The sequence below is a fragment of the Lissotriton vulgaris genome, chromosome 7, assembly GCF_964263255.1.
Source record: "Lissotriton vulgaris chromosome 7, aLisVul1.2, whole genome shotgun sequence".
NCBI lineage: Eukaryota > Metazoa > Chordata > Amphibia > Caudata > Salamandridae > Lissotriton > Lissotriton vulgaris.
Window position 1 is genome coordinate 1193183347 of NC_141695.1, and position 26590 is coordinate 1193209936.

General features: G+C 46.3%; 1 protein-coding gene across 3 annotated transcripts in view; it reads right to left on the reverse strand.

Annotated features, from left to right (window-relative positions):
- Positions 1-2030: 2030 nt before the first annotated feature.
- The window catches only part of CFAP119 (cilia and flagella associated protein 119), a 104843-nt gene continuing 80283 nt past the window's right edge, over positions 2031-26590 (reverse strand). For all 3 annotated transcript variants that reach the window (XM_086928887.1, XM_086928886.1, XM_086928888.1), the window contains one exon: positions 2031-2443. In XM_086928887.1, coding sequence (XP_086785013.1) covers positions 2265-2443 — 179 coding nt within the window. In that variant the 3' untranslated portion in view covers positions 2031-2264. The remainder of the gene's footprint in view (positions 2444-26590) is intronic.

A 26590-nucleotide genomic window follows, 5' to 3' on the forward strand; every position in this document is an offset into this window, starting at 1 on the left:
TCCTGTTTCAAGTCTGCTTTTAGGAAATGTGATCTTGTTGCCGAGGTCTATACTTTTTCGGTTGGCATGGTTTTACTTCCTTTGCTGTTGCAGGTGTTAAGAATATTTCCTTGGATATTTCTAAAAGGCCTGGTACAAAAGGCAATAGAGGTGTTGCTGTTGCCCTTGGTTGGAAAGTTTTTAGTATACCAGAGAACGATGGTTGAGAAGTCTCAAATGTAATAATAATTATAGCAGCCCCTCTTGCAAATACTTCCAGACAAGTCATATGTTGTCCAGTTGCAATGCTGTAGTTGTAGACTTGGGAGGTGACATAGGTGTGTATGAGAGTGGATACACTTCAGTGAAAGAATCAGGAGATTGGGTTTTTGTGTACCATCTCCTTCCTCTATCAATAGGAGTAATGTGAGGAGAGTAATTTTGGTTCCTTGTAGACTTCTGAGGGGGAAGTAAGTTTCCATTTGCTAATTGAAGGTATGAAAGTAGCTTTTGAGGATTGCCTTGGAGTCGGAAGGCCAAGGGAGCCATAAAGTAGTCTGAACCGAAGCCTTATAAGGAATTATCCCCTTCTATGGTTGATTGGGTAAAGGAGCTGAATTGGAGCACATAGCCAATTTCGAATGACCAAAAGGAGTCTAAGACTGGTCTATCTCTTTTTTTTTGGGGGGGGGGGGGGGGGGGGAGTGGGAAAGACTGATGGTGTTTATCCAGTGAAGGTCTGTGTGTAATGACTGAACAGTTTGAGGCTGGTAATAAAGACCAGCCTGCAGGCAATACAGTTGGGGAAAAAGTATTTTTCTTTCTCTTCGATGTCTACAGTGAGGTGGTTGACATTGATCTTAGTCTCTTCGAAGGCGTTCGAGTGGGTGTCACTGTTGAACTTGGTGCTTTTACCATACACTCAGAATGTGATACAGTTGAAACAGGTCTTGCTGCCATTTCTGGAGATTTTGTTCCAACGGTGTGACTGTTGATAGAGGTTGATGCTTTGTTGTCAAGAGATTGTCTCTCTCTACACTCACCTTGAGCGTCGATGTTGATGAGTCGCCGGAGAGCTGTCTTCGATGACCAGCATGTCTGCACCGATGCACTTGACAACAGTGTCTTTGTTGTTTTTCTTCTACGACTAGAATGGTGAGACCGTCATTCTGTCACTTCATTTTATCTCCCTGAATCTCCCCCTATGGAAAATCTTGTCGGGAGGGAGCAGACTTTTTGAAACCGGCCCAGAGGCTGATCTTTATAACCACCTTTTTTCTTTACTTCCTCGAGTTTCATATTCAAGCATATTTGATGCCCTCTCTGTCTTTACCGTTCTCTTTGACATTTTTTGGCAAATATCACATTCCCTGACGGTGTGTGATGGAGGAGAGCAGACCACACAACGTTTGTGAGCATCAATAACTGCCTTTTTTTCTCCCACGGGGGACACATTGAGAACATGAAGGGCATTCTGACAAAAACAAATCTTATCAGAATGACCTGTAAATGTGCACTCCATGGCAGATGTTACCAAACGTTTAGTGGAATATGTAAAAAAAAAATCTTGACAGGAAAAAAGATTCTTGAGGTGTAAAATGCTCACAGGTGTTCTGAGATGAAAATCATTACAGTAAAAAATTCACTATTTGCCCCCCCCCCCCCCACACACACACACACACCGCCATCCGATCTCATGGATATTAAAACTGCAAAGTCCCCATCATCACATGTACTCTTAAGTTAGTATAAGTTGATCTTTGATATGGACATGTGGTCCTGTACATTTGATTCTATGACCTAAAATCTAGCATGTCCCCTGCAGCTACGGGGGCGGAAAGCACAGTTGTTGGTGATTTCTTGGCTGAAGGTTGAAGGCAGTGTGCAAGAAGAGGCAAACAGTGGACCTCCTTTGTTTTCCTCGGGATGAATTGTGGAAAATACCCATTCTTGGCTTGGGATAGCAGGACAATCTATGTTGTTGTTCTTTCACTTCAGAGCATCTTAAATGCACCTCTATAGATTCACAGTCATGCATATGCAGGTCAGATAAGGGTATACATGTTTTTATTGCATTACAAAAAACATATGACAAACCATCAACAAAGTGCAAATGATCAAGCTTGATCCTTGCTAGGTAAGATTTGACATGGTGCAGCATTCAGTTGCCTGCTTCTCACAGGTTTGTACTGCCATCTTCTAATGCGGCCAGCTTCTGATATTGCGTGCATTCTGTGAGGTCGCCTGGGTCCAATTTCCTTAGAGGTCAGTACTGCCCGTTTCCATCACTTGCGCTTACCCTTGCCCTTAGCAGGCTTCTTACTTGATGGCTCCTCCAGAGTGGCCAGTTTGGCAGAGAAGGTCTCTGCGCTCTCTTGCAGCTTCTCCTGCACAGAAGATCGCAGCTGTGACAACTCCTCACTCAACTGGGCCCGTATGTATTCCTTCAGGGGTGCTGTAGGAGCTGGAAGACATGGGGCAGTGAAAGATCAGGAGAGGTTGGGCTCAAAACCATAGACCATAACCAAAGCAGTCTCTTCATGAATTAATGTATTAATTGATAGCCTTAAGATATCGGGGATTATTCCTAACTTGTTCTAGTTCTTAAATGTGTGTGAAAGCAGCCATTCGTCAGAACCTGCATCATATTCGGGTGTCACACCGGGGTAAATGACCCTAGCCCCAAAATGAGAATGTGATCTTTGCAGAGAAAAGAAAAATAGACAGGTCTTTATAGTTATTGTGACAATTACGAATGCACCACGTTTTTCATCTCATATTTTCTCCAGTTAAGTTTGTAACTCAGTTTGTCTTGTGGTATTATTAAGACCACTTAACCACTCTTCCTCGTTACTGGCCACAGCTTGAGATTCACCCCTTCCATAGACCTGCCAATTTAAGCAGACGCACCTTTATGTTCCTCCTGCGTCTAAAGAAATTGAGCAGCGTAAATAAAAGAAAACGATAATGTTATCATTTTATTTTTTCCTACTGCGAAAGCTTTGTGGGCGGGGCTGCTCTGCTGACAGAGGAGCAGGGGGACGAGTGGTTGGCACTCGGTAAGTGATCATGAATGTTTGGCCGGCCGTCTTGGGCCAGCTAAACAGACATTCGCACTTTACATGGTCTCCGCCCAGGCTGCATTACAGCCTGGGTGGAGAACATGCCCAGAATCTCAGTCCCCATCTGAGCGCCGAACCACGGTGCTCAGACCAATCACAACGCTGAATTGTGATTGGCTAAGAGGAGCCTGGGTGCTTCTTGTTCTGGCCGGAGCAGAGGGGCGTCAAGGAGAGATGTAGTGCGAGGTAAGTGTAATTTTCTTTATCTTTAACCCCCCCCATCCATTCCAGCCTCTTCTGAAATATAGCCCCTTTCACTAATGTTTACTGAAGACCTATACAGAGCTGTTATCATCTCGTACATGTAGACTTTTGAAATACTGCTGAAGCTCTCCTGAGACATACATATTGGTTATGAGTCCTCTGTTTCATTGAACCACACCTCCACTCTTACGCATGGATGCATCTTCGGATGGGTGAGTGGGGTGCAGCACATCCCCAACAATATCATCAGTTAGGGAATGTACAGAAATGGGGTGTATCTGATAGAGACATCTAGCCGCAGATTCCTTATCTTTAAACTTCCAGGCGTCAGGCTGGATCTAAAAGATTTTTCTTAGCAGTACCCCTGCGCGCCAGTAGGTGGCGTCAGTTGACTAAACATCGATGTCGTTAATATAACCGCCACTCCGGCAAGCTGATGTCTGTTCTTTTCGTTCTGCTCCATCATTGCCGATCCGTTGAAGAGAACTACCCCCGGTAATTTTTTACAGACTTTTTTTTTTAACTTTTTGCCGATTTTCCATGTCAAGCAAGAAGACTTCAGGGTTCAAGCTGTGTGGCGCCTGTCATCATGCCATGTCGGTCATGGACCCCCATTTGGTCTGTCTGTGGTGCCTGGAGCGCGAGCATGACTCCAAGTCGTGCTCGGACTGCCGGGCGATGGTGCTGAAGGCTTGGAGGGAGCGGCCCCATAGCTTCTCGCGATCCAGCGTACTGCACTGCGGAGGTCCCCTCGTCTGTCTCGATTTTAGTTCAGGTCTCATTCTAGAGGAAGGTCCGAGCAATGCTCAGGCGAATCTAAATCCTCTTCGTCGAAATCAGATAAGAGATACCACAAAAAGCACAAGAATTTGAAGCGTGCTTCGACTTCGCCTCACCTGTCTAGTGTCGCGACTTAGGAACCTCGCATACGAGGCAACGCTCTGCCTGGGTCTGCTCCGTGTTTCCCTCCATTTTATGATGCCATGTGCGCCATCTTTGGGCACTCTGACCCTGCTGGTGCGCCTCTGGGCCCCCCAGGCGCTGGAGACTGTGGGGGGGAGGGGCCCGTGGTTCCCATGCTGGCGGCTCTGGCCCCGTTGCCACAACCGCCGAGTGGACCTGTTATGGGGTCCCGACAGACGCCGGTCGCCCCACAGCGACCTTCCCTGGCGTCGCGTCTGCCGGGATTGTCGACGATGCCTACCGGTGACACCTCCCGATCCTCATTCCCGACTACACAGAGCCGGTCAGACATCCTCCGACGCTGAGACGGGTGCCTACGGAGTCATATGGCTACATGCCGTTCTATCTGCCCTATTCTGAAGCATTAGGGATGGAGGAAGAGGATTGGGAGAGGTAGGGAGCAAGATCCCTTAGAAATCTCGCAACAACAACATTGGCACTGTTATGAAAAATTGGTTGAGGCCAGTGGTCTGGACACTTACCCCTCCTACCCTGGCTACAGAGGAAGGAGCTTCTTTTGCCATGCTGGTGCATAGGGCTGTGGAGGTCCTTGACCACAGCTTCCTACAGTGGCAGCCAAGACGAATGTCTTGACAGAGGTCCTGTAGCCTGGGGTCTCGAGTTCATAAACCCAACTGCTTTTAAACACAATTTACTCAAACTCTATCCTGAAACTCTCATCTCTGATACTTACCTATGTGCCTCTAAGGGCATAGTGGTGACAGACCTTATCTTCTGCACAACTAGAAGAGCCCAGTGGAGAAGAGTTTTTACTGATCTGCTTCTTTATAAAGCTCTGTGTAAAACACCACCCTGATTCTGTATTATCATAATTCCATCTTTATTTATTTATTTTTAGAGTTTTCTATAGCGCGAACTTGAACCGATTAGGTTATCAGAGCGCTTTACATAGCACCAGTTCCGTTACATGTTATCACAGCAGTTTACATAGAATCAGTTACGTTGCACATTTCAGGATCTAGAACCGATTAGGTTATCAGAGCGCTTTACATAAGACAGCATTCGATGTCCAGTGCCCTCCTCCGCCGTGTAGCGGGGGACCACTTCCAGCCCTCCGAAGTCGTCGAGCTGTCGGGACTAGGCTCCTGGAATTTCAGCTGCCCCTTTACAAGGCACTTTACATAAAATCAGTTACGTTACAAATTTCAGGAACACCTTTCTTTTTGCTCTAGTGGATAGGGTTATCTCTTCACACGGGGGAAGGGGTACACCTGGCTATATTCCACCAGATCCACAGGCGATTAGTCGTAAAAGCTATAATTCTAACACAGGGAGGGGATACACATGGATACAATCTAAAAATCAAATAGAATACTAGTCATTAGAGTTATCTTCTATCTTGACAGGAGGGATGTGACTGGAAACACTCTGGGGGTAATATAGGGGTGGTAGAGAGTACAAAGGACCGCTGCAAACACTACACGAGTACCAGCATAGAGGAGGGGTGGGTGGGATGCAAAGGTCTGGAGGGAAGGAACGGCTAGAGTCCAGAGTTCATGAGGAGCTGGGGCAGAGGAGATCAATCCGGAGACCAGAGGGTCAGGGGAGAAAGACCCCAGGTCTGCTTGTACGGGTGCTTGTAGAGGTTCAGCAACCAGCCGCTGGCAAAGTCACAGATTAAAATGTAGTTCGGGGCAGTCGCTATATTGCTCACCGGTGTTTGCAACCAAAAATTCAAATTTTAGGGCCAGCTACACGAGTTAGGGCATTGATATTATGCCCATGCACCTCCCACCAAATTCCGGCGCTGGAACACGCTCCCCATTCTGGAGTGTGGTGCTGCAAATAATCCCTTCTGTAGCCTGGAGAGCAGGGTGGACACGGAGCTTCAGTTCCAGGCGCATTTGAGGGCACATTTTGGCCGCCATGTTAGAGTCAGGCATTTAAGGATGTAAAGCGCCGCAGGCTCCATCGCCTCCAGGGACCCAGAGCGCGCGTCGCAGGGCTCACCTCTCGGATCCTCAAGGTTTATTATTACAGTGTCAGTAGCAGCGATGTTACTCAGAGGGGTCGGGCTGTCTCATCACGGGCGGGCTCCGGCCGCCATCTTGTCCCTCGCTGGATTGTAGAGGTCAGGCAATGAAAAAACACAGCGCCGCAGAGACCACTGCCTCCAGAAACCCCGAGCACGCTTTGCGGGACTCACCGCTGCGTTCCTCAAGGTGCCGGTGTGTTCCAAGCGTCTGTAGAGGCCACGCTGATCAGAGGGGTCAAGCCGTCTCTCGTCGAAGGGTGGACTCCGGCCGCCATCTTAGCCCTCGCTGGATTTTCTTCCCGGACTTCGCCTCAGAGTAAGGCCAGTGCAGACGCTCCCGAGAGAGCAAATACATCCCACCGGAGCCTCACACCATCCGACGCCGGTAGGTACTTTTACCGACGAATCTGCCTCCAGGGGGCCGCTGAAAATTGCCCAGTTTCCTCAATGCTGAACTGACCATCTCTCTCTACAATAACGGCGATATCCTTATTCAAGCTTCTGATTTGTATTTGAATAGGTTTGACAGTATTTTTAATAAGATTAAAAATACACTTAGTAACCCTAATCCTGCCAATTTAGGTAATTCTAATCTCCCTGTTATGGCTGTACCTTCTGCGTCCTCCATTCCTGTCTTTGCTCCATTCAACCTGATCATTAACCCTAAGTCTGCCAGGCCAAAACATATTAGTTTCCCCATTATTACGGAACCCCCTGCTACCTCACACTTTGTGGGCACCCATCAACCTCTCTCATGTTGATCCGTTCTGATACCGCCCTCACCACGATTGAGTGTAACATTTCCAATACCAACCTTGACACTACATGCCTCCCATCTCCTAGTACCAGCAACTCTAATCCGATTGCTTCTCCTACCCTGCATACACCTTTAAACCCCAGCACCTTTCCTTTGAACCCTCTATGTTCTTCCTCCTCTACCTCTACACCCACTGCACAGGATACTACCTCAGGGCCCCATTTCCTTTGAACCCTCCTTGTCCTTCCTCCTCTTCTATCTCTACATCCATTGCACAGTATACTACTACAGTCCCCCTCCCCCTTGCAACCTCAAGGGATTTCTCCTTAACCTCTTGCTTGGAACCCTGACACCATCTATGCCAATCCTACACCACCAATGGATTCTATACCTGAGATCCAGCAGGGGTCTATCTCATCTTGCAAATGCTGTGAGGAGAAGAGGCCTTTCCCTTCATCCTATCCGAGGCTGGTACCTGACTGACAGCCTTCACCTGATTAAGGAGAAATTGGGTGAACTAAAGCTGGACCTCATTACGGTAAAGGATAACCTCCAGACCCTCCTACACTGCTGTTGAAGAATGAGAATTGTGCAAACTCTATCCTCCCCCGGGGACTGACCTCCCTACTCCTCCAGCAAGTATTATATGTGGTGGAATGGAAAGGTCCTTTGGCACTTACCCTAGCAACCCACGCCGGCCCTCTTGACCGCTTCCCAACCTACATTCTAGACTTCTTAGGTTCCAGCCTCAGCTGTCGGATGATGACACTCTCGCACTATTTCTATCGTATGATGACTATGCGTTCTCGAAAAAATTGAAATGGAGGGAAGAGGAAGAATAGGGTCCATTCATTTCCCCTATCTAAGTCACTAGTAATCAAAGGAGAATGGACATTGGTATCCGCAAAAAAACCAATAGTTTTTTTGTATCGTAGACCCTCATAGACTTCCTGGGAAGTGTCAAAGCGGTATATCTTTTCTCCGCCCCATCAGGAGTCTGGGCATAGTCATCGGATCTACGATTAACGTGCAAATGCCTGCCTCACCCGAGGCTACTTCTGGTATTCTGCAGAAGTGTCCAGAGATGAAAAGGTTTTCTTTAAAAAAGTACTGGCTAGATCCAAAAATGAAAAATTTAATAAGTACAGAGAAATAGCCACTCTTAGTAAAAATTCAGTGTTGATATGTAAGTAGCTGGGTTATGAGGCTACTATATCTTTCCAGAGGTGTCGACATGTTTCAGCTCTTCAAGGCCCGCAGGGGTCAGGGGAGCTTTCGTCAGGACAAATAACAAACATGAAACAAAAAAAGAGAGAGAATCGCTATGTCTAACGCACACCCCTTATGTGTGGGTTACATTACAGAAAAGCTGGAATTTCCAAACTGTAAAGAAAGAAACCGACAGATACTACTATCAGATGCTGCAGTGGTCAAGCTCAGCAAGCATAAGCACATAATAATCAAGCATTCATTATTTGCTAATAACGACTAACCTAAGTTTTAAGGCTAATCCATGTTCATTTTTAAAATACAGAGAGGAAATGGGAGAAACAAAGGAGGGCTGGTCAGGGAGTGGTCATATGGTCTTGTCCATGATATTCTATATCTAGACTCGATAGTGTTTAAGTCTAGAAGCTCTAGGTAATGGATGGATTTGCCTATGAAACATCGATAGAGGTGTTATCTTAGAAACTGAAGGCAACAGTATGTCTGTTGTTGCCAACGCGAACTCTCGTGCTCAATGTTATTACAAACGGACTATGGGAGCTGAAAACTCATCTATTGCCCATTTACATGAGTGCAGCTGCGTGTCTTGGCATTACAAGCGTCAGTAGTCAGTCATATGCATGCACATAAATATCGCTCACTTGTACGCATTTAACGCAAACTATCAATGTGGCACTGGTTCTACCTGTGGCAGGTTGGTATTCATAGTTACGTTTAACGTTCGTAGTCAGTCATATGCATGCACATCAATATCGCTCGCTTGCACGTATTTAACGCAGACTATCAATGTGGCCCTGGATCCACCTGTGGCGGGTTGGTATTCATAGTTACGTTTAATAAAAACATTTGTGAGGCAGTTCATTGCCAGTGATTGAAAATGGCATTTCGCCCCATGCACAGCCCCAAAATGTTACCTTGCGTAGTCCGAAGTCGGACTTCAGCGGGGAGTCAGGGTCGCGGCAGGAAATTGTACTAGTTTAGGAAGACAGAGGCGTCTCTCGTTAGTGGTGAGCGCTAGTCTTACCTGGGTCTCGGTGTAGGTGGTATAAACTCCATTCTTACCCATGCGGCGTGTCTCTGAAGCCTTGTGCTGACTCTGCCCCCGGTTATGGGCGGGTCTGTAATCGGCACTAACTTATCGCGATCATAGACACTGAAAAAGGACTATTATTTCAGTAGTAAGATGGTGGGTAAATTACAAGATAGACCGAAGAGGTTATCATATTCGAACTTCAAAATGTGGATATTGTGTTAAGCTCATAAATATCAAGAAAATAATGTAACGGCAAGTTAAGTCATTAGGGCCACGCAAAGTAGGATAGATCATTTTAACAATTCAGTTCAAAGGCACATATTTTGCGTGTTCACTTTGTATGGATGGGCAAGATGAGGACACCGTGTGATGCACTTCTACATCACGAGTACAGTTGGTGCCAAGGAATGTGATCATTCATTCCTATTTCATCAGTTTTTAGACGGTCCACCCATCTTTGCTCTTTATTGAAAAGGATCTGTTCTGCGTTGTGGTCTTTCACTTGTAACATTTCTAATACAGTCCATTTCAAATCGTCACATGTGTGACCTGCTTCCACAAAGTGTGTACACAATTTTGTTGTACTTTTTTTCAATCTGACGTTGCTCCGGTGTTCCCCTATCCGGAGTTTGACTTTTCGGCAAGTCATGCCGATGTATTGATTACAGTTATCATCCCCGTCCCTTACGGGACAATCTTCCATACAGCCAATTCCTGAGACACAAGCGAAACTGTAGCAAAAAGGAAGATTACAAACAACAAGCAAAGGTTCTGTGCCAAAAACTGAGAAAGAGGAACTATACACCGGCCATAATATCGAAATGTGAGAAAAGGGCCAAGTACCAACCCAGAGACTGCCTGTTACAGAGTACACCTAAAGAACCAGTCAAAGACCTGGTCACATGTGTTACCACTTTCTGTCCAGCCACTTACGATGTCCAGAGACTCATCAGAAAGAACTGGCAGATCCTAACATCGGGAACGCTGAAATGGCCAAAGCCAAGGTTCGCAAACAAGAGAACGAAAAATATCAAAGATGTCCTTGTTCATACAAGACCGAAGAAAACGCAAAACAAACCTACAATGAGAGATGTACATATGATGCCGGTCACTGGACACTATCCATGTGGCACGTGTGGAGTCTGTAAATTCACCACCTGTACAAAGACATTGCAATTGAAGGATGATCTACTATGGACCCAAAGGAGCCATACAAATTGCAACTCCTCGCACGTGATATACCTTATCACATGTCCTTGCCAAAAACAATACATCGGCATGACTTGCCGAAAAGTCAAACTCCGGATAGGGGAACACCGGAGCAACGTCAGATTGAAAAAAAGTACAACAAAATTGTGTACACACTTTGTGGAAGCAGGTCACACATGTGACGATTTGAAATGGACTGTATTAGAAATGTTACAAGTGAAAGACCACAACGCTGAACAGATCCTTTTCAATAAAGAGCAAAGATGGGTGGACCGTCTAAAAACTGATGAAATAGGAATGAATGATCACATTCCTTGGCACCAACTGTACTCGTGATGTAGAAGTGCATCACACGGTGTCCTCATCTTGCCCATCCATACAAAGTGAACACGCAAAATATGTGCCTTTGAACTGAATTGTTAAAATGATCTATCCTACTTTGCGTGGCCCTAATGACTTAACTTGCCGTTACATTATTTTCTTGATATTTATGAGCTTAACACAATATCCACATTTTGAAGTTCGAATATGATAACCTCTTCGGTCTATCTTGTAATTTACCCACCATCTTACTACTGAAATAATAGTCCTTTTTCAGTGTCTATGATCGCGATAAGTTAGTGCCGATTACAGACCCGCCCATAACCGGGGGCAGAGTCAGCACAAGGCTTCAGAGACACGCCGCATGGGTAAGAATGGCGTTTATACCACCTACACCGAGACCCAGGTAAGACTAGCGCTCACCACTAACGAGAGACGCCTCTGTCTTCCTAAACTAGTACAATTTCCTGCCGCGACCCTGACTCCCCGCTGAAGTCCGACTTCGGACTACGCAAGGTAACATTTTGGGGCTGTGCATGGGGCGAAATGCCATTTTCAATCACTGGCAATGAACTGCCTCACAAATGTTTTTATTAAACGTAACTATGAATACCAACCCGCCACAGGTGGATCCAGGGCCACATTGATAGTCTGCGTTAAATACGTGCAAGCGAGCGATATTGATGTGCATGCATATGACTGACTACGAACGTTAAACGTAACTATGAATACCAACCTGCCACAGGTAGAACCAGTGCCACATTGATAGTTTGCGTTAAATGCGTACAAGTGAGCGATATTTATGTGCATGCATATGACTGACTACTGACGCTTGTAATGCCAAGACACGCAGCTGCACTCATGTAAATGGGCAATAGATGAGTTTTCAGCTCCCATAGTCCGTTTGTAATAACATTGAGCACGAGAGTTCGCGTTGGCAACAACAGACATACTGTTGCCTTCAGTTTCTAAGATAACACCTCTATCGATGTTTCATAGGCAAATCCATCCATTACCTAGAGCTTCTAGACTTAAACACTATCGAGTCTAGATATAGAATATCATGGACAAGACCATATGACCACTCCCTGACCAGCCCTCCTTTGTTTCTCCCATTTCCTCTCTGTATTTTAAAAATGAACATGGATTAGCCTTAAAACTTAGGTTAGTCGTTATTAGCAAATAATGAATGCTTGATTATTATGTGCTTATGCTTGCTGAGCTTGACCACTGCAGCATCTGATAGTAGTATCTGTCGGTTTCTTTCTTTACAGTTTGGAAATTCCAGCTTTTCTGTAATGTAACCCACACATAAGGGGTGTGCGTTAGACATAGCGATTCTCTCTCTTTTTTTGTTTCATGTTTGTTATTTGTCCTGACGAAAGCTCCCCTGACCCCTGCGGGCCTTGAAGAGCTGAGATATTGCCTGCATCCATTGTTCTAGCCTCGTATTGAAGCAGACTCATGATGATGTGCAGTCCGCCTGGGAGCTCCTAGTCACTAAAATTTGGAAAAGGGCAAGATTTTTTGTTTGCTTCACAGATCTATCGTCCCTCTGGGGATAACTTGCGTTTCTTAGAACAATTGATGGAATCCATCTCTGCTTGCTCGGCCTCGAACCATATCTTCCTTGGTGACTTCAACCTTCACTGGAATGAATTAAATGATCCGCTAGTTTGCTCCTTTAATTTGCTCAAAGATCTCAACGAAGCCATTCTCCCTCTTTGGACCAGAATCATCCAACATTCTCTCTTACAGGGGAGGATTCCGGACTGCCTCAAAATGGGGCAAGTCAGACCCATCCCCAAGAAGCCTAATACAGACCAAGCGGATCCCAATAACTTCCATCCGATCACCAGCATCATGTCTTTAGTGAAATTGCTTGTGAAATGCATTCACACACAGCTGTGCGACCACTTTGAGAAATTTCCGCTCCTAGTCCGACACCAGTCCGGCTTTAGAACAGGAAACAGTACAGACACAGCTCTAACTCACATTGTTGATGACGCCTTGAGGGCTCTTGACCAAGATGCTCCTTGTCTTCTAATCCTTCTGGACTTGTCTTCTGCTTTTGACACTATCAAAGATGATAACCCCATTGTGTATTGAAGAAGAGTAATGAAGTTATTAGGCCCGGTCTTAAATTGGTTCACCTCTTTCCTGCATAACCTAACCCAAAGAATCAGTCAACCAATCTCTGGCTGCCAGTACCCCGGTCTCTATTGGGGTACCTCAAGGATCTGCACTCTCGCCCACGCTCTTCAATCTCTTCATGGAGCCTCTAACTGCTATTCTGAACGGTGCTAGCATTGAGTACCATGTGTACGCTGATGACACTCAACTCTATTTGAAGATCCTCTCCAGATGACCTTAAAACTCCTAATGGGGAGCTTCAAAAAACTCAACAATGGCTAACGCATGATCATCTGTTACTAAATACCCTCAAAACAGAATTCCTTCTGATTACCCCCCGCAACCATTCGGCCCCAACGCAAAACTGGATCAAAAAAATCTTAGCACTCAACTTCACCCCTCATATGGTGTACTCCGCTTGTTCTTTTGGCGTCATCCCGGACAAATTCCTAAAGATGCATGGGCACATCAGTGCCGCCATTAGGATTTCCAGTAATCAGCTCAACACTCTTAGGAAAATCAAACCTGTCCTACCTCCGAGGACATCCAGTCAGCAGTCTAATCCCTAATTATCTAACAATTGGAATATGTTTGGTGACCCTAGCTGGGCTTCCTAAGTTTAGGTTAGCTCCGCTAAGAGCTACTCTGAACGCCTCTGCCAGACTCATCACAGGCTCCAGAAATAATGATCATATTCAACTTAAGTGGCTTTCCATTGAAGCAAGGATCCGCTTCAAGATAGCCTGTATGACACATAAAGCTATACACTTCAATACCCCCATTTACCTAGCAAACAAACTCGAGCTCTCCGGTTCCAGTCAAAACTTGAGATGCTCCAATACCCTACTACTGAAGCCGCTTAAATTCAACAAAGTAAGAACTTACGCCTGCACCTTCTCAGGGCTGGCTCCACGAATTAGGAATGCCCTTCCTACAGAGATCAGAGCCAACCCCTTGACTGCTTAATTTAAAAAATAGGTCAAATGGCTACCATTGGATGGACTTAATCAGCAATAGCCTCTATGACATTCGCTAGTCACTTCCTTCTCTTGCTTCACAATCATTCTTCTTTGTGTTTCGAAATGTATTTTATTGACCTTTTGACTTAGTGCTCTGCTAAAACTTCACAGCCCTGTTTAGTAGGGCTGTTGTCTGTTGATCACGTGCTACCTCGTCTTTCCCTTGCACCCCATTTACTTTTTTATGTTTCAGGTACCTATTATGTCTCCTTATTGTATTGTACTCATCTTGTTTTCTCATATCAACGTTAGTTTTTTTTGTACATTGCTCTGATACCCGTCGCGCTTTATAAAACTTCAAATAAATGAGGCCTCGACAGACGTCCTTCTGGGGACATGGTCCAAACCCAGCACAGGAGCTCATGTGAATAGGACGATGGCCCGCCGCCATCGCCGTGCACCGGACGACCTCCCCTTTTCCTCACCACCCACCCCACCCACCAAAGCTTGGTGGTCCAAGCTTCCACTTCTCGTGGCGCATTCCCTTCCGTACCCCTGGACAGGGACTCGAAGAAGCTGGAAAATTTCAGAAAGAAAATGTTTTCTTCTGCCAGCCTAGCATTGCAGTTGGTGAACACGCATGTCTCTTGGGCCGTTACTCCCATTCCATACGGGATACAGTAGCGCAAGTGCTGCCCAGAGTTTTGGAGGAGGGCTGGGCTCTACTCTCCCAAGCTATATCAGACAGGAGGGACTCGGCTAAGTTCACCATCAGATTTGGCTTGGAGACGAGGGACTCGCTGGGTAGAGCGATATCCACAACAGTGGCATGCCTGTCTGAGAACGTCTAACGTTTTGGGGGATGTCCAGGCTAACCTCATGGACATGCCCTTTGATGGCTTTTGTCTTTTCGAAGACTAGGCGGATGCTGCCCTTGAGCCCTTTAAAGACTCGGGGCCACGGCCAAGTCTTTGAACCTCACTACCGCCCCCCAGGGCCTCATCCAATTTTTGCTCCTTTCGTGGCTACAGAAGGGGCTATCAGCCGCGTCAACCCTAACCCAGCCAGAGGGCCCTACAAGTTCAGCAGCCTCTGCGGGGCTATGGACGCGGTTTACCTAGGCCTCGTGGGTTAGGAAACCTGAAGTCAAGCCAAGCCCCCACCTCCTCCTTTGCAAAACCTTCCTAGTCTGATCTCCCAGGATCACTCTCAGCCAGTTGGTGGCAGAATACTTCTTCATCTCCACCACTGGCAAAACATTACAAAGGACAGGAGGGTGTTGCAAATAGTCCGAAGGGTCTACTCCCTCTTCTTCAAGACTACTCCTCCATCCAAGCTTCCAGTGTATGATCGGCTGATATAGGATTGCCTAGCCTTGCTCCGCGAGGAAGTCTCAACTCTCTTGGCCAAGGGAGCTATAGAGAGGGTACCAGTCCCAAAGTAGGCAGTGGTTGTTATTCCCTCTACTCCCTGGTCCCAAAGAAGGACGGAGGCCTTCGTCTTATCCTAGACCTCAGGGCCCTCAATTACTTCCTCAAGGAGGAGAAATTCAAGATGCTCACTCTTGCTCCTGTCCTGTCTGCCTTGGATCCAGGAGACTGGATGGTATCGCTGGACTACCAGGATGCCTGTTTCATATTCCCATCCTGCTGGCCCATCATCGCTACCTGCGGTTCACAGTGGGTCACAAGCACTTTCAATTTGTGGTGCTTCCCTTTGGCCTCACCAGCGCCTCTCGGGTGTTTACAGAGGTGATGGCGGTGTTCGCAGCCCATCTGTGGAGATCAGGGGTTCCAGGCTTCCCCTATCTGAATGACTGTTTTTTTAAGGCGGGGCTCGCCCCAAGCAGTTTTCTCCCACCTCCAGACCATGGCAAATCTGGGTTCACTATCAATGTGCCGAAGTCACACCTAACTCTCTCTCAGATGCTATTTTTCATTGGGGCAGTTCTGGACATGGTGCAGTTTCGGGCCTATCCTCCGAACGGCGAGCCCAAGATATTGATGCTTGCATACCGATGTTTCAGCCTCTATCTTGGACCCTGGTGAAAATGACTATGAGGCTATTGGGCCTCACAGCTTCCTGCATTCTGCTAGTGACCCATGCACTGTAGCACATGTGGGCTCTGCAGTGGGCCCTGAAGTTTCATTGGGTGCAGCATCGAGGAAATATCACAACCTGGCCCAGATTTTGGAGGGCACTGCGAACGACCTGCAGTAGTGGCTAACGAATTGAGATTGGTTCAAGAGCTGACCCCTCTCCCTTCCCCACCCAGATCTCACAGTAGTGACAGATGCGTCCATTCTGAGATGGGGTGGCCATCTGGGGGAAGTGGAGATCAGAGGACTCTGATCTCCGGCAGATGCCAGGCTCCGTATCAATCTGTTGGCGCTTTGGGCAATTTAGCTGGCACTGAAAGCCTTTTGCAGCTGTTCACGGACAACACTACCTCCATGTGGTACTGCAAAAAACATGGCGGAGTGGGGTTGTGGACTCCCTTTCAAGAGGCCCTGCGTCTCTGGTCTTGACTGGAACATCAGGGCATTTCCCTGGTGGTTCAACACCTGACCGGTTCTCCAAACGAAGGGCAGACGAGCTTAGCTGAAGGTGCCTTGCAGATCACGAATGGCGTCTCCTTCCAGAGGTGGCACAAAGTCTTTAAGCGGTGGTGAGAGCCTTAGTTAGATCTCTTCTCCACCGAAGAGGAAGTGCAATGTCGGCTGACATTGTGCGTTGGATTTTCCAAGGTGCCACTCGCTCAGTGATGCTTTTCGTTCCAAGTGGAGCTCAGGTCCCCTATACTCCTTTCTGCCCATAACACTTCTGCCCAGTGTGCTCAGGAGGATCAGGAGTGAATAGGCACGTTCTTCTTGTGGCTCCGGACTGGGCACAGAGGGTTTGGTATCACAAGGTTCTAGATATGATTATCGATCCTCCAGTCAAGCTGCCTCTTTGTGTGGATCTTCTGTCGCAGCAGCAAGGGAGGTTTCTCCACCCAAAACTGTCCACTCTCCGCCTCCATGCGTGGAGATTGATCTGCAACAGTTGACAGGTTTTTACCTCTCTCCCGAAGTCTGTGAGGTTATCTTGGCAGCCAGGTGTCCCTCCACAAAATTGGTATATGCCTGCCGATGGAACAAACATTGTAGATTTTGTACAGACCGGTCTATAGACCCCTTATCTGCTTCCTTATCTGAAGTAAATCTCTTTATACTTTCTTTGGCCCATGAGGGTTCTGCTCTGGGCACTTTGAAGGGCTACCTTTCGGCCCTTTCTTCTTTTTTTGACTGCCTGATCAGCCCTCTATATTCAAATCTCTTCTAGTGCAGAGGTTTTTGAAGGTTTCCTCCTTCACCCTTCATTATGTCCCAGTAGGACCTTAATTTAGTGCTCACTTTTCTGATGTGTGCACCATTTGAGCTGCTGCATAACTATCCTCTGCGTTTGCTCACCATCAAGACCGCTTTTTTGGTCGCTATAACCTCTGCCCGGAGAGTGTGCAAATTGCAGGCACTGTCCTCTCGGCTCCTTACCTGGCAATCTTTCTGGACAAGGTTGTACTCCGGGCAAGTGCATCCTTTCTGCCTAAGGTGGTAACACCCTTCCATCTAGGACAGTCTGTTAGTCTTCCCACCTTCTATGCACCCCTGCAACCTTCCAAGGAAGAGGAATGTCTCCATCGTCTGGACCCAAAAAGAGCGTCATCGTTCTACCTTGATCAAACCAAAGAGTTCCGGGTGGATGACCAACTCTTTTTTTGGTGCAAAGAAAGGTTGTGCTGTCCAGAAGAGGACTATATACCGATGGGTCATCCTCTGTATTAAAATCTGCTACGCCTTAGTGAAGAAAGATCCCCCTGACGGGCTTAGAGCCCATTCCACCAGGGCAATGGCAGCCACGACGGCTCTTCAGCGTGGTGTTCCCGTCTGACATTTGCCAAGCTGCCACGTGGGCATCTCTGAACATGTTCGCCAGAAACTACTACTTGGATTCCCAGGTCTGCATAAAAGGACGGTTTGGTTGCTCTGTTTTACAGGATTCTGCAGTCCCTCCTCCGGTTATGGTATTGCTTGGGTATCTGTTGAACAGTAGGAATCTGTGGCTAGCTGTCTCCATCAGATGGACAAGTTACTCACCTTCAGTAACGCCTTATCTGGTAGAGACATGATCTAGCCGCAGATTCCTTACTGACCGACCCATTCTCCCTGCACTGCGTAATTGGTTTTAAGTGTCAGGGATGTTCCTCTTCAAGGCCATAGTTGTTCATTTTTTTAACACACCGTGGTCAGTCACTTTATGGCTTTGTGCTTCTGGCGTGGAAAGTCGTGAAAAGTACTGACGTCAGTGTGCCGGAGTGGCAGTTATATTGACGTCGCGGATGTTACAACGCCAATAAACACGACGCAGACGACCTCCTGCGGAGTTGACCGATGCCACTTAACGCTGTGCAGGGGTATTGCTAAGAAAAATCTTCAGGATCCAGCCTGAGGCCTGGAAGTTCAAAGGTAAGGAATCTGTGGCTAGATTGTGTCTCTACCAGATAAGGCGTTACCAAAGGTATGTAACTTGCCCATTATGTGGTGTGGTTGTGCGACCTCACCGTGTGATACACTTACCAACCCATTTAGGACCATAAGGTTTTGTTTATCAAACCTTCACCTCAACCGTGGGTAGCTGTGGCTCTGAGCAGCAAGACTTGCTCAAAGAAACAAGTGTAAAGCATTTAAACAGCACCAAAGCAATTGAAGAAGAAATCAACATGACACTCAAGAAATACGACACCGTTTTATAAAAATAGTCTTTATTTTTAGACCCCACTGCAACAAAAAAGTTCCACTGGAGGGCTCCGGAGATACAGAATTTACAAGGTATAGTAAACAGAATTATTTCACTCAATCGCAAACCAGCATTGGCAAATTCAACAAATTTGACACTTAGAAACTTTTTTACCAGAAAGTTGGGCTAGTTGTATCGCGGTCATTTAGGAGTCACTTTAGATGGCCAACTCCAGTAGGTATTCAGTCAGGGGAACCAGCAAGGTCCTTGGAATCAGTTACCGCTCAGATGAAGCAGTTTGGGGCACTTTCTTCTCTTTGAAATGGATTCCTATTGAAGTGGTGCTGATGAAAGGGATGAAGGATTTTGAAGATGCTCAAGGATGCAATGTTGGGGTCTTCCGCTAGCTACTCCTCAGTTCACGAAGGGCGTGAGGCGATCCTGGTCATAGGGTCAATGTCCCTTGAAGTCCTCTCTGTGCTGTTTGAAGTCTAGTGACCCGGTATCGCGACACCTCTGACACCAGGAACTTGAATTCGACGGATCAAAAAGAGGAGGAAAAAAATTAGCAGCAAGAACGGAGGACTGCTGTGGATGTGTGGCGCTAAACCCTGCCTCCAAAATCAGGATCAGCGACTCGTCCTGCAGCTGATCAGATTCTAGGAACCCCGGGATACTGCCAGTCCTTTGTAAATGCCAGCAATCTTTCTTGAAGCAGAGGAGCTACTCACCTGGACTCTGCAGGAACCAAAACGCAAAGTCCAGTTTTCCTAATTGCCGCTCCCCAGCCAGCCTGATGAAGCAGCCTCCCAGAAAGAGGGCCCTGTGCTCCTGAAGGTCAGATCTGTTCCTCTACCAAGTGAGTGAGAGGACACCAGGGACAACCAGAGCCACACAGGACCAGTACCCAGGATACTGGACCCCTTATATGAAACAGAGCCCGTGAGAGTCCAATCCAGATTCTCACTGCACTCAAACGGAGCAGCCGTTGAGGGACATCAGCACTGCAGAGACCCACTTTCAAAGTGGCCCATCTGTCCTGATTCTGCACCCTCAACCAGCAAAGACCGACCACCGCAAGGTCCTAGGACGCACAGATCCCGGACAACATTTCCACTCTGCACATCAGCCTGGGTAACAATGAACCGGTTGTGCCCTCTTCTCCCCCGGACTCCTGTGACCCAAGACCCCTGCTGGGAACTCCCGGATTTGTCCTCAAGTCTCTCGCTGTAGCCTGTTTCTAGGTGGCCCCCCCTTCTTTCCACCAACGTGGTGTGCACAGCTACCAACCCGACCCACACCTCTGCACCCGGACGCCCCAGCGCAGGTAATGAGTAACTGCTGATGGTACTTTGGCCCGCTACGACCCTAAGTCCTGAAGAAGATGGCTCCCCGTCAACAAGAGGATCACGTTCAGGCTCCTCACCCACGCACACAAGTCTCTCCACGACCTGGGCCCCAAGTAACTCAACGACCGCCTGACCTTCCACACACCCACCCGCCAGCTACGGTCTGCTAGCCTCGCCCTCGCCGCCGTACCACGCATCCGAAGAGCCACCGCCGGAGGCAGATCCTTCTCCTACCTGGCGGCCAAGACATGGAACTCCCTCCCCATCCACCTCCGGCTGACCCAGGACCACCTCTCCTTCAGGAAGCAACTGAAGACCTGGCTGTTCGAGCAGTAGCGGACCCCTTCCCCAAGCGCCTTGAGACCCTTCCGGGTGAGTAGCGCGCTATACAAATGTCATGATTGATTGATTGATTGATTGAAACCGAATGCAAATCACTGTATACAACATATGCCTTTTCTCCAATAGGGAAGCGTTGTTGCATAAAGACTCATTAAAGGGATCTATTCACTTACCTGTAAAAATTCATATTTTAAAAAAGAAGTTATTTTTCTAAATTGTTCTCGGATTTATTCTTGTGTGTCTCATTTATTGCATCTGTGAGTATAACAGATGCTTAGCACTACCCTCTAATAAGCCTAACTCCTTGCCCACACTACCACCAAAAAAGAGCATTTGGGTTATCATATTTGCCTCTGTAAACCAATTGGGGTGCCTGGATTCTCTACACAGTGTACCTTGTTTTGTTCAATTATATAAAGAGCCAGCTTCCTAAACAAACTTGCCCCAGCAGACTTCTCAGTGGTTGTGCCCTTGTGCATGCTGTGAACAGAAAGTAGGCCAAATGACCCTTGGAGTCTCTTTGCTTTGGCTGACCTCTGGAGACGACTTCTTCATGAGCAGGACACAGCAGGCACAGTCCCTCTTCTTTGTAACCACCTGTTTCAAAAGGTGCAGTCCATGCCAGTGCAGCTCATCTTTGCCAGGTCCACCATGCAACAGGGCAGCCCTACTTCCAGTTGAGATCTGAGTGACAGGGGTGCCCTATTTATGCTCAGAAAATGCCTTCAGGCTACGATGCACTTAGTAGCCAATGCGCTACCAAGTTCCCTTCCACCTGATGATCACTTCCTGATAACTGTGGCACTTGGCCATTTCAAAAAGCACCATTCTGCCAACTTTGAAACTTGAAGCACCTCTGTCTCAGCAATTCGAACTCCCTAGTCCAACCCAGAGGTGTGGCTACCAAGGGTGCTGCACACCCCTGAAAAAACATTTTCTCCTCTCATTCTCGATGCCAGCTAGTCTGCCTTCTCAATGCCAGCTAGTCTGCCTAAACAATGGGGCTGCCCCTCTCCCAAATGTTGACCATTTGCTCTTCAAAAGCAGCTTCAACTTTGTAGCTCGCCTTTTGGGTCAACATCTGTGTGGCTTCCTGGAGGAGGAATTAACAGCTCTCTCTAGTGAAGGCTCCTATTGTCTCCTTTCCTGGGAGTTGTTAGCTTGTCTCCAAAGGAAGACAGAAAGCTGTCTTGGGGTCAGGCTCCTCGTATAACCTTTAAGGGCATAGAAGATTGAAAGCAACAAAGTTTTAAAGTTGTAAAAGTGCATACTGTTACTTGTTAAATTAATTTTGACTTGAAAATCAAGTAGAATTGTTTGTTACCTTGGAGTGTCAACTTTGGTCGTCTTGTTCAGAGGTTAGCAGCACAACTCAGGGGTCCACGTGTAACCTTGTACTCGCCAATCGGGCAACCAAATCTTTTCACCGTGAAAATGACCATTTCATGTTTTACTGCCAAACATGTAAAATACATGCTATGTCCGTGAAATATGCTGCACCCTGCCTTGGGGCTCGGCAGGCCTGCCATATGAGTGACTTATGAATATTATAGAGGGAGATATGGCTTCGCCCTTGGTTTAAATGGTTTAAAACTGCTCTTCCAGTCTGCAATGGTGGACTGGGAGACTCGCTATACATGTGTCACACCCAGGACAGCAAAACCAGTGCTGCAATCTCTGTGGTGACTCTAACTTGCACGCTGTGCGTGTCCTGTACTGGGGACTTACCCGTGAATTAGCCAATGTAATTTGGCTATAGCCAATGTAACATACACGTTTTAGGGTCAGGGCACTGGCACTGAGGTCTAGTTAGAAGGACTCTATGCACTCTAAGTTGAAAACAGCAGCATCAGTCCAAAAGCTTGGGAGGGACCATACAAAAAGAGGTATTTCCTTACAGGAAACATGTCCCGGGTAACTGACTGGGGAGGTAGGATTCTCCAGCTTGAAGTTCTTTGTGTGCAGGGTCACTGTTTCTATGGCTACGGAGTATGATTTTATTACAGGGCACAGTGCGGGTGTGATCCGAAAGAGACACTGCATGCTATAAGACCCCATCACAGTGTCTCTATGCAATACATCTCCAACAGCAATCAATAATTCCCTGCAACCTTACTGTGCACGATCAGGACTCTCCTTGATAGCCTTTGTCCCTGTTGTGATTTGGAAGACAGGAGTTAAAAGTAGACTTGAGTCTGAGTCTCATCTAATAACCCTTTGGCCAAGGGATCCGGCTCTGTCCTTTTTACAGCTGCTGAACCAACATTCAGTCGGGTCTCTGCATCCCTTAGCACTCTAGTCCACTGCTGCTCTAAAAACAGTGGCATGTGGGGGCCTGCCTGTTTGTGTCTAGGGACTGCTGCTTGACTTCACAGATAAAGTATTATCACTAAGGAATGCAAAAAAAGTCCACAAGCCACAGTAGGACATGTAGAAATTTAATGTTAACATGTCCTTAAGTAACTAGCACCAAAAAGCTATTTTTTGTGTTCCTGTGGCAGGCCTAACTATTCTATTTGGAAAAAGAGAGTACATATTAAAACCTCATTGGTTAACGTGTGCCAAGTAGTCATTTCCATTCACTAGCTCGTGCCAGGTATAAATGTGCCATCTCCAGGCACCCACTTCAGAACACTCCTGTCCCTAACAAATATAAGAAGAAGACTGAACCTACTGTCTGCAACCTGGGAAGGACCCTTAAGGACTGGACCGGTTTCCTCTTGTACTTAGACAAAGAAGTGCACTCCAAGGGACATACAGCTGAACTGGTAAAGCTACTGGGATACAAGCAGCTACAAAAGGTCTTTTCCTGCAACTGCCCCCAGTGGCCTTTGGACCTAGATCCGATCTACTACAACCATTGACTAATTTTGGCACTTTATGCTTCTTTGCACTGATCCTACTTACCACATTAAAAAAATCATATCTTCGGTTCCCCTTTTTTTGGATTTGTCATTTTGTTTATTAAATACAATTTGTTTCTAATTCAGTTTGGGATGTTTATAGTTTTGCATTTGGATTTTATTACTCTTTTGGTACTGTTTAAATACTTTACACAGTGCCCTAAGTTAAGCCTGTTTGGTCTGTGCAATAGCTACCTGGGATTCAGCTCGGGTTAGTGTAGTAACCTTGAGCGTTCACCCAGACAAAGGTTATCATTATTCCTTGAGGTGGGTGGTCACCCCCAACCAAAATAATCATTTTCTTACACCTATCCTATAGGTGTTGTCTACCTAAGTTATGACCAGCAGCATGGTCAGCTAAGTTCTACATAAAAAGCTGTGTCATGTATGCCGCCCCCACTTACCTTATTGGGACTTAAGATATGAAGTCGGAATTTCTGAATACCTTCAACCAATCTGTCTGTTTTTCTGAACCCACCACTGCACCGTCATCCTATATACCTTTTGTAAGCATGCTGTTGTATGCAGCGAAGACTGATCAGTTCCTGTATCTTTACACAAGACATTGGGAAAATGCTTCTTGTTCAAAATACATGCAAAAGCTCTTGTTTACTTTTACCCCTCATTCTTACGAGATGGACTACAAACCTTCACTAGTAGAGGTATTTCATCAACTACTTTAACAAACATTGCATGCACTAGAGCAGCAGTTCTTAATCTTTTGACTTGTGTAGACTCCCAATGAATCACTACAGGAATCAGAGGACCCCAACTAAGTGATTATTGGAATCTGCGTACCCCTGGCCAAAGCAATTTCCATAATTTGAACCTCAAAACAAAACACAAAAATACAAAAACAAGTACATACCAAACTAATTGTTCGAAATATTTTGTTTAATTCACAATCAAATAGAGGTTTTCAAATTTTCAATTTTGCTAATTTATTTTTATATATTTGATTAATTTTAATATTTTGTTTTGTAAAACAGTTGTGGCCCCACCTAATTCGACCTCATGGACCTCCGTTGACCCTCTTACTTTGGGTTGAGAACCATTACACCAGAGAATGGAAATTTGACTTTAGTCATGTTAGCACGATTCAAGATAAAAAAAAATTACAATCTGTTCTCGTCTAGAGGAGTTGGTGTCCCAGGCTGCTAAAGGCAGGAAATTGACTTCTCCATTTCAGCTTTGTTTTGTCCCCCTCAAACCTCTGAGACATCTTTTTCAGAAATATCCTCTTCTTCAATCTGCTGTGACTCATGGTCACTTTTAATGGAGTCACAGGAGAGAACTTGGCTCTGATCCTAAGGAACATACGCTGTCACCTAACTACCACAACCCACCCCACCAGCCCTTCCTGATTCTCAAATTTCCTGACTATGTAAGGTTGTTCTCTCCACAGCCAACTCCATCTCGGGTAGGGATCTCAAAGAAGTTTCCATCATCGGTTGAACTAATGAGATCTAGAACCCAATTGTCTGAGGCAGTGTAAGTGGTGGGCATTCCACTGAGGTTGTTCCTGTTCCTCCTTACTTCCACCCAACTTCTTGGGGTACACATCCTCTGATAAGCACTGCGCTTTAGCAGGGGCTCATCTATCTTTTAAAAAATGCCATCTCTGTTGTTCCAGACTCCGAGATAGGCCTAGGAGTCTATGCAATACTCTTTTCTGTTACCAAGCCTTTACGAATTTTCCATCAATGAGTTGTGAGTACCTTTGTCAAAACCATTTTATTTTGCATGGAAACACTTGAAATAATATCAGTCATTTTATATAGGAGACTTTATAACATCAACATATTTAAAGTATGTGTACTTACGCATTCCCATTTTGAAGGAACACCAACACTTCCTGTGATTTGCCATCTCAAGTGGATACTAACTACTTGAAGTTCTCCCATTTGGTCTCATCTGCTCCTCTGGACGTCACCAATGTTCTGGCTCCCTTTGCGGTGACTCTTCACCCAGAAGGCATCCATATTCATCTGTACCTAGATGAATGTCTTGTCCATGATGCTCCTTTACAGCAGGCTTCCAAGGACACTCCGAGTTTGTTACTTCCTCAAGACCATGGATGGGTAATAAACCAGGACAGGTCCAATCTTTATCCAAGCGAGTGTGTTCAGCTAATAGGAGGCCTTTTCAATACATCTGCTGGAAAGGTTTTCCTTCCTCCTCTTTGGATTATCAGTCTTCAGTTTTGCTCCAGCAATCTTTTGAAGGGATCTTCAGCTCGCAGTTGGCTGTCTCAGTTTTTGTGGTTCCTTGGTAATGGTTCCACATGAAACCTCTGGTTTTATACATCCTCTTTTTCTGACGGTCAATTCTTCATGAAAATTCAAATTAGTCATCAGCTGCTTTCTCCACTGATAGCTTCTTCCCAGATGTTTCTCCAGCGGGACAGACGTGTCTTCTCTGGCTCCTCTGAATATTACAACTGATGCCAGCCTGAAAAGGATGGGGAGCAATCCTTGGTTATGCCTTCTTCCAGTCTAAGGTCTCGGGCAGAGGCTGCTAGATATTTGAACTGGTGGGAAATGTGCAATCCTCAGTGCTCTTGTACCCTTCACTCTAGCTCTGACAGGACATGCAGTTCTAGTTAGAACAGACAACCTGGTATCCAAATGTTATGTGAAATGACAGTGGAGAAGGGTGTTTAATCTCCATTCTGTGGGATTTGTGGCTCATCAAATCTTCACCTGGGAAGTATCTCATCTTTCCCTTTATGCAAGTTACAAACTGGGGATAGATCATGTGACTGCAGACCTAAGTAGAATATCTCCCTCATCAATGGACTACTCCCTGAGTGTGGAATTATTTCAAGTGATTCGGGGTTCCACTTACAGACTTCTTTGTGTCCTCCTAAAACTCACACTTTCTTTGTTTCTCTCTTCAGGGATGGATCCCAGGGCTATGTCGGTATTGTATCCTCTTTTCGGCCTCCAGGCTTATTGTTTACACCCATCCCATCCGCTTTATCTCTGTGCACAAAAGTCTGAAGAAAGTGCAGGTCATCCTGCTAGCCTCAAGGAAGCATTTTTTCCTCCTTCTAAGGAGTCACTATCCAGTCCAGAGTGGACTCTGCTGTATTCTCTGGGCCCTCTTTGTTGACCGTCTGGTTCTCTTGTTCCTCATCTGTCTTGAAATTGAAAGTGTCTAATTTAGGAGCTTCTTCGGAGGTTGCTTTGGCTCTAAAAAAAAATCTTGAACGGTTTCTACTTTACATTCCTACAAAAAATATTGTTAAACTTTTTTGGCCCCTTCCCTGGAATCCACTTTGTTTTAAGGAATTTGTAGAGCAGATTTTTGTGAAA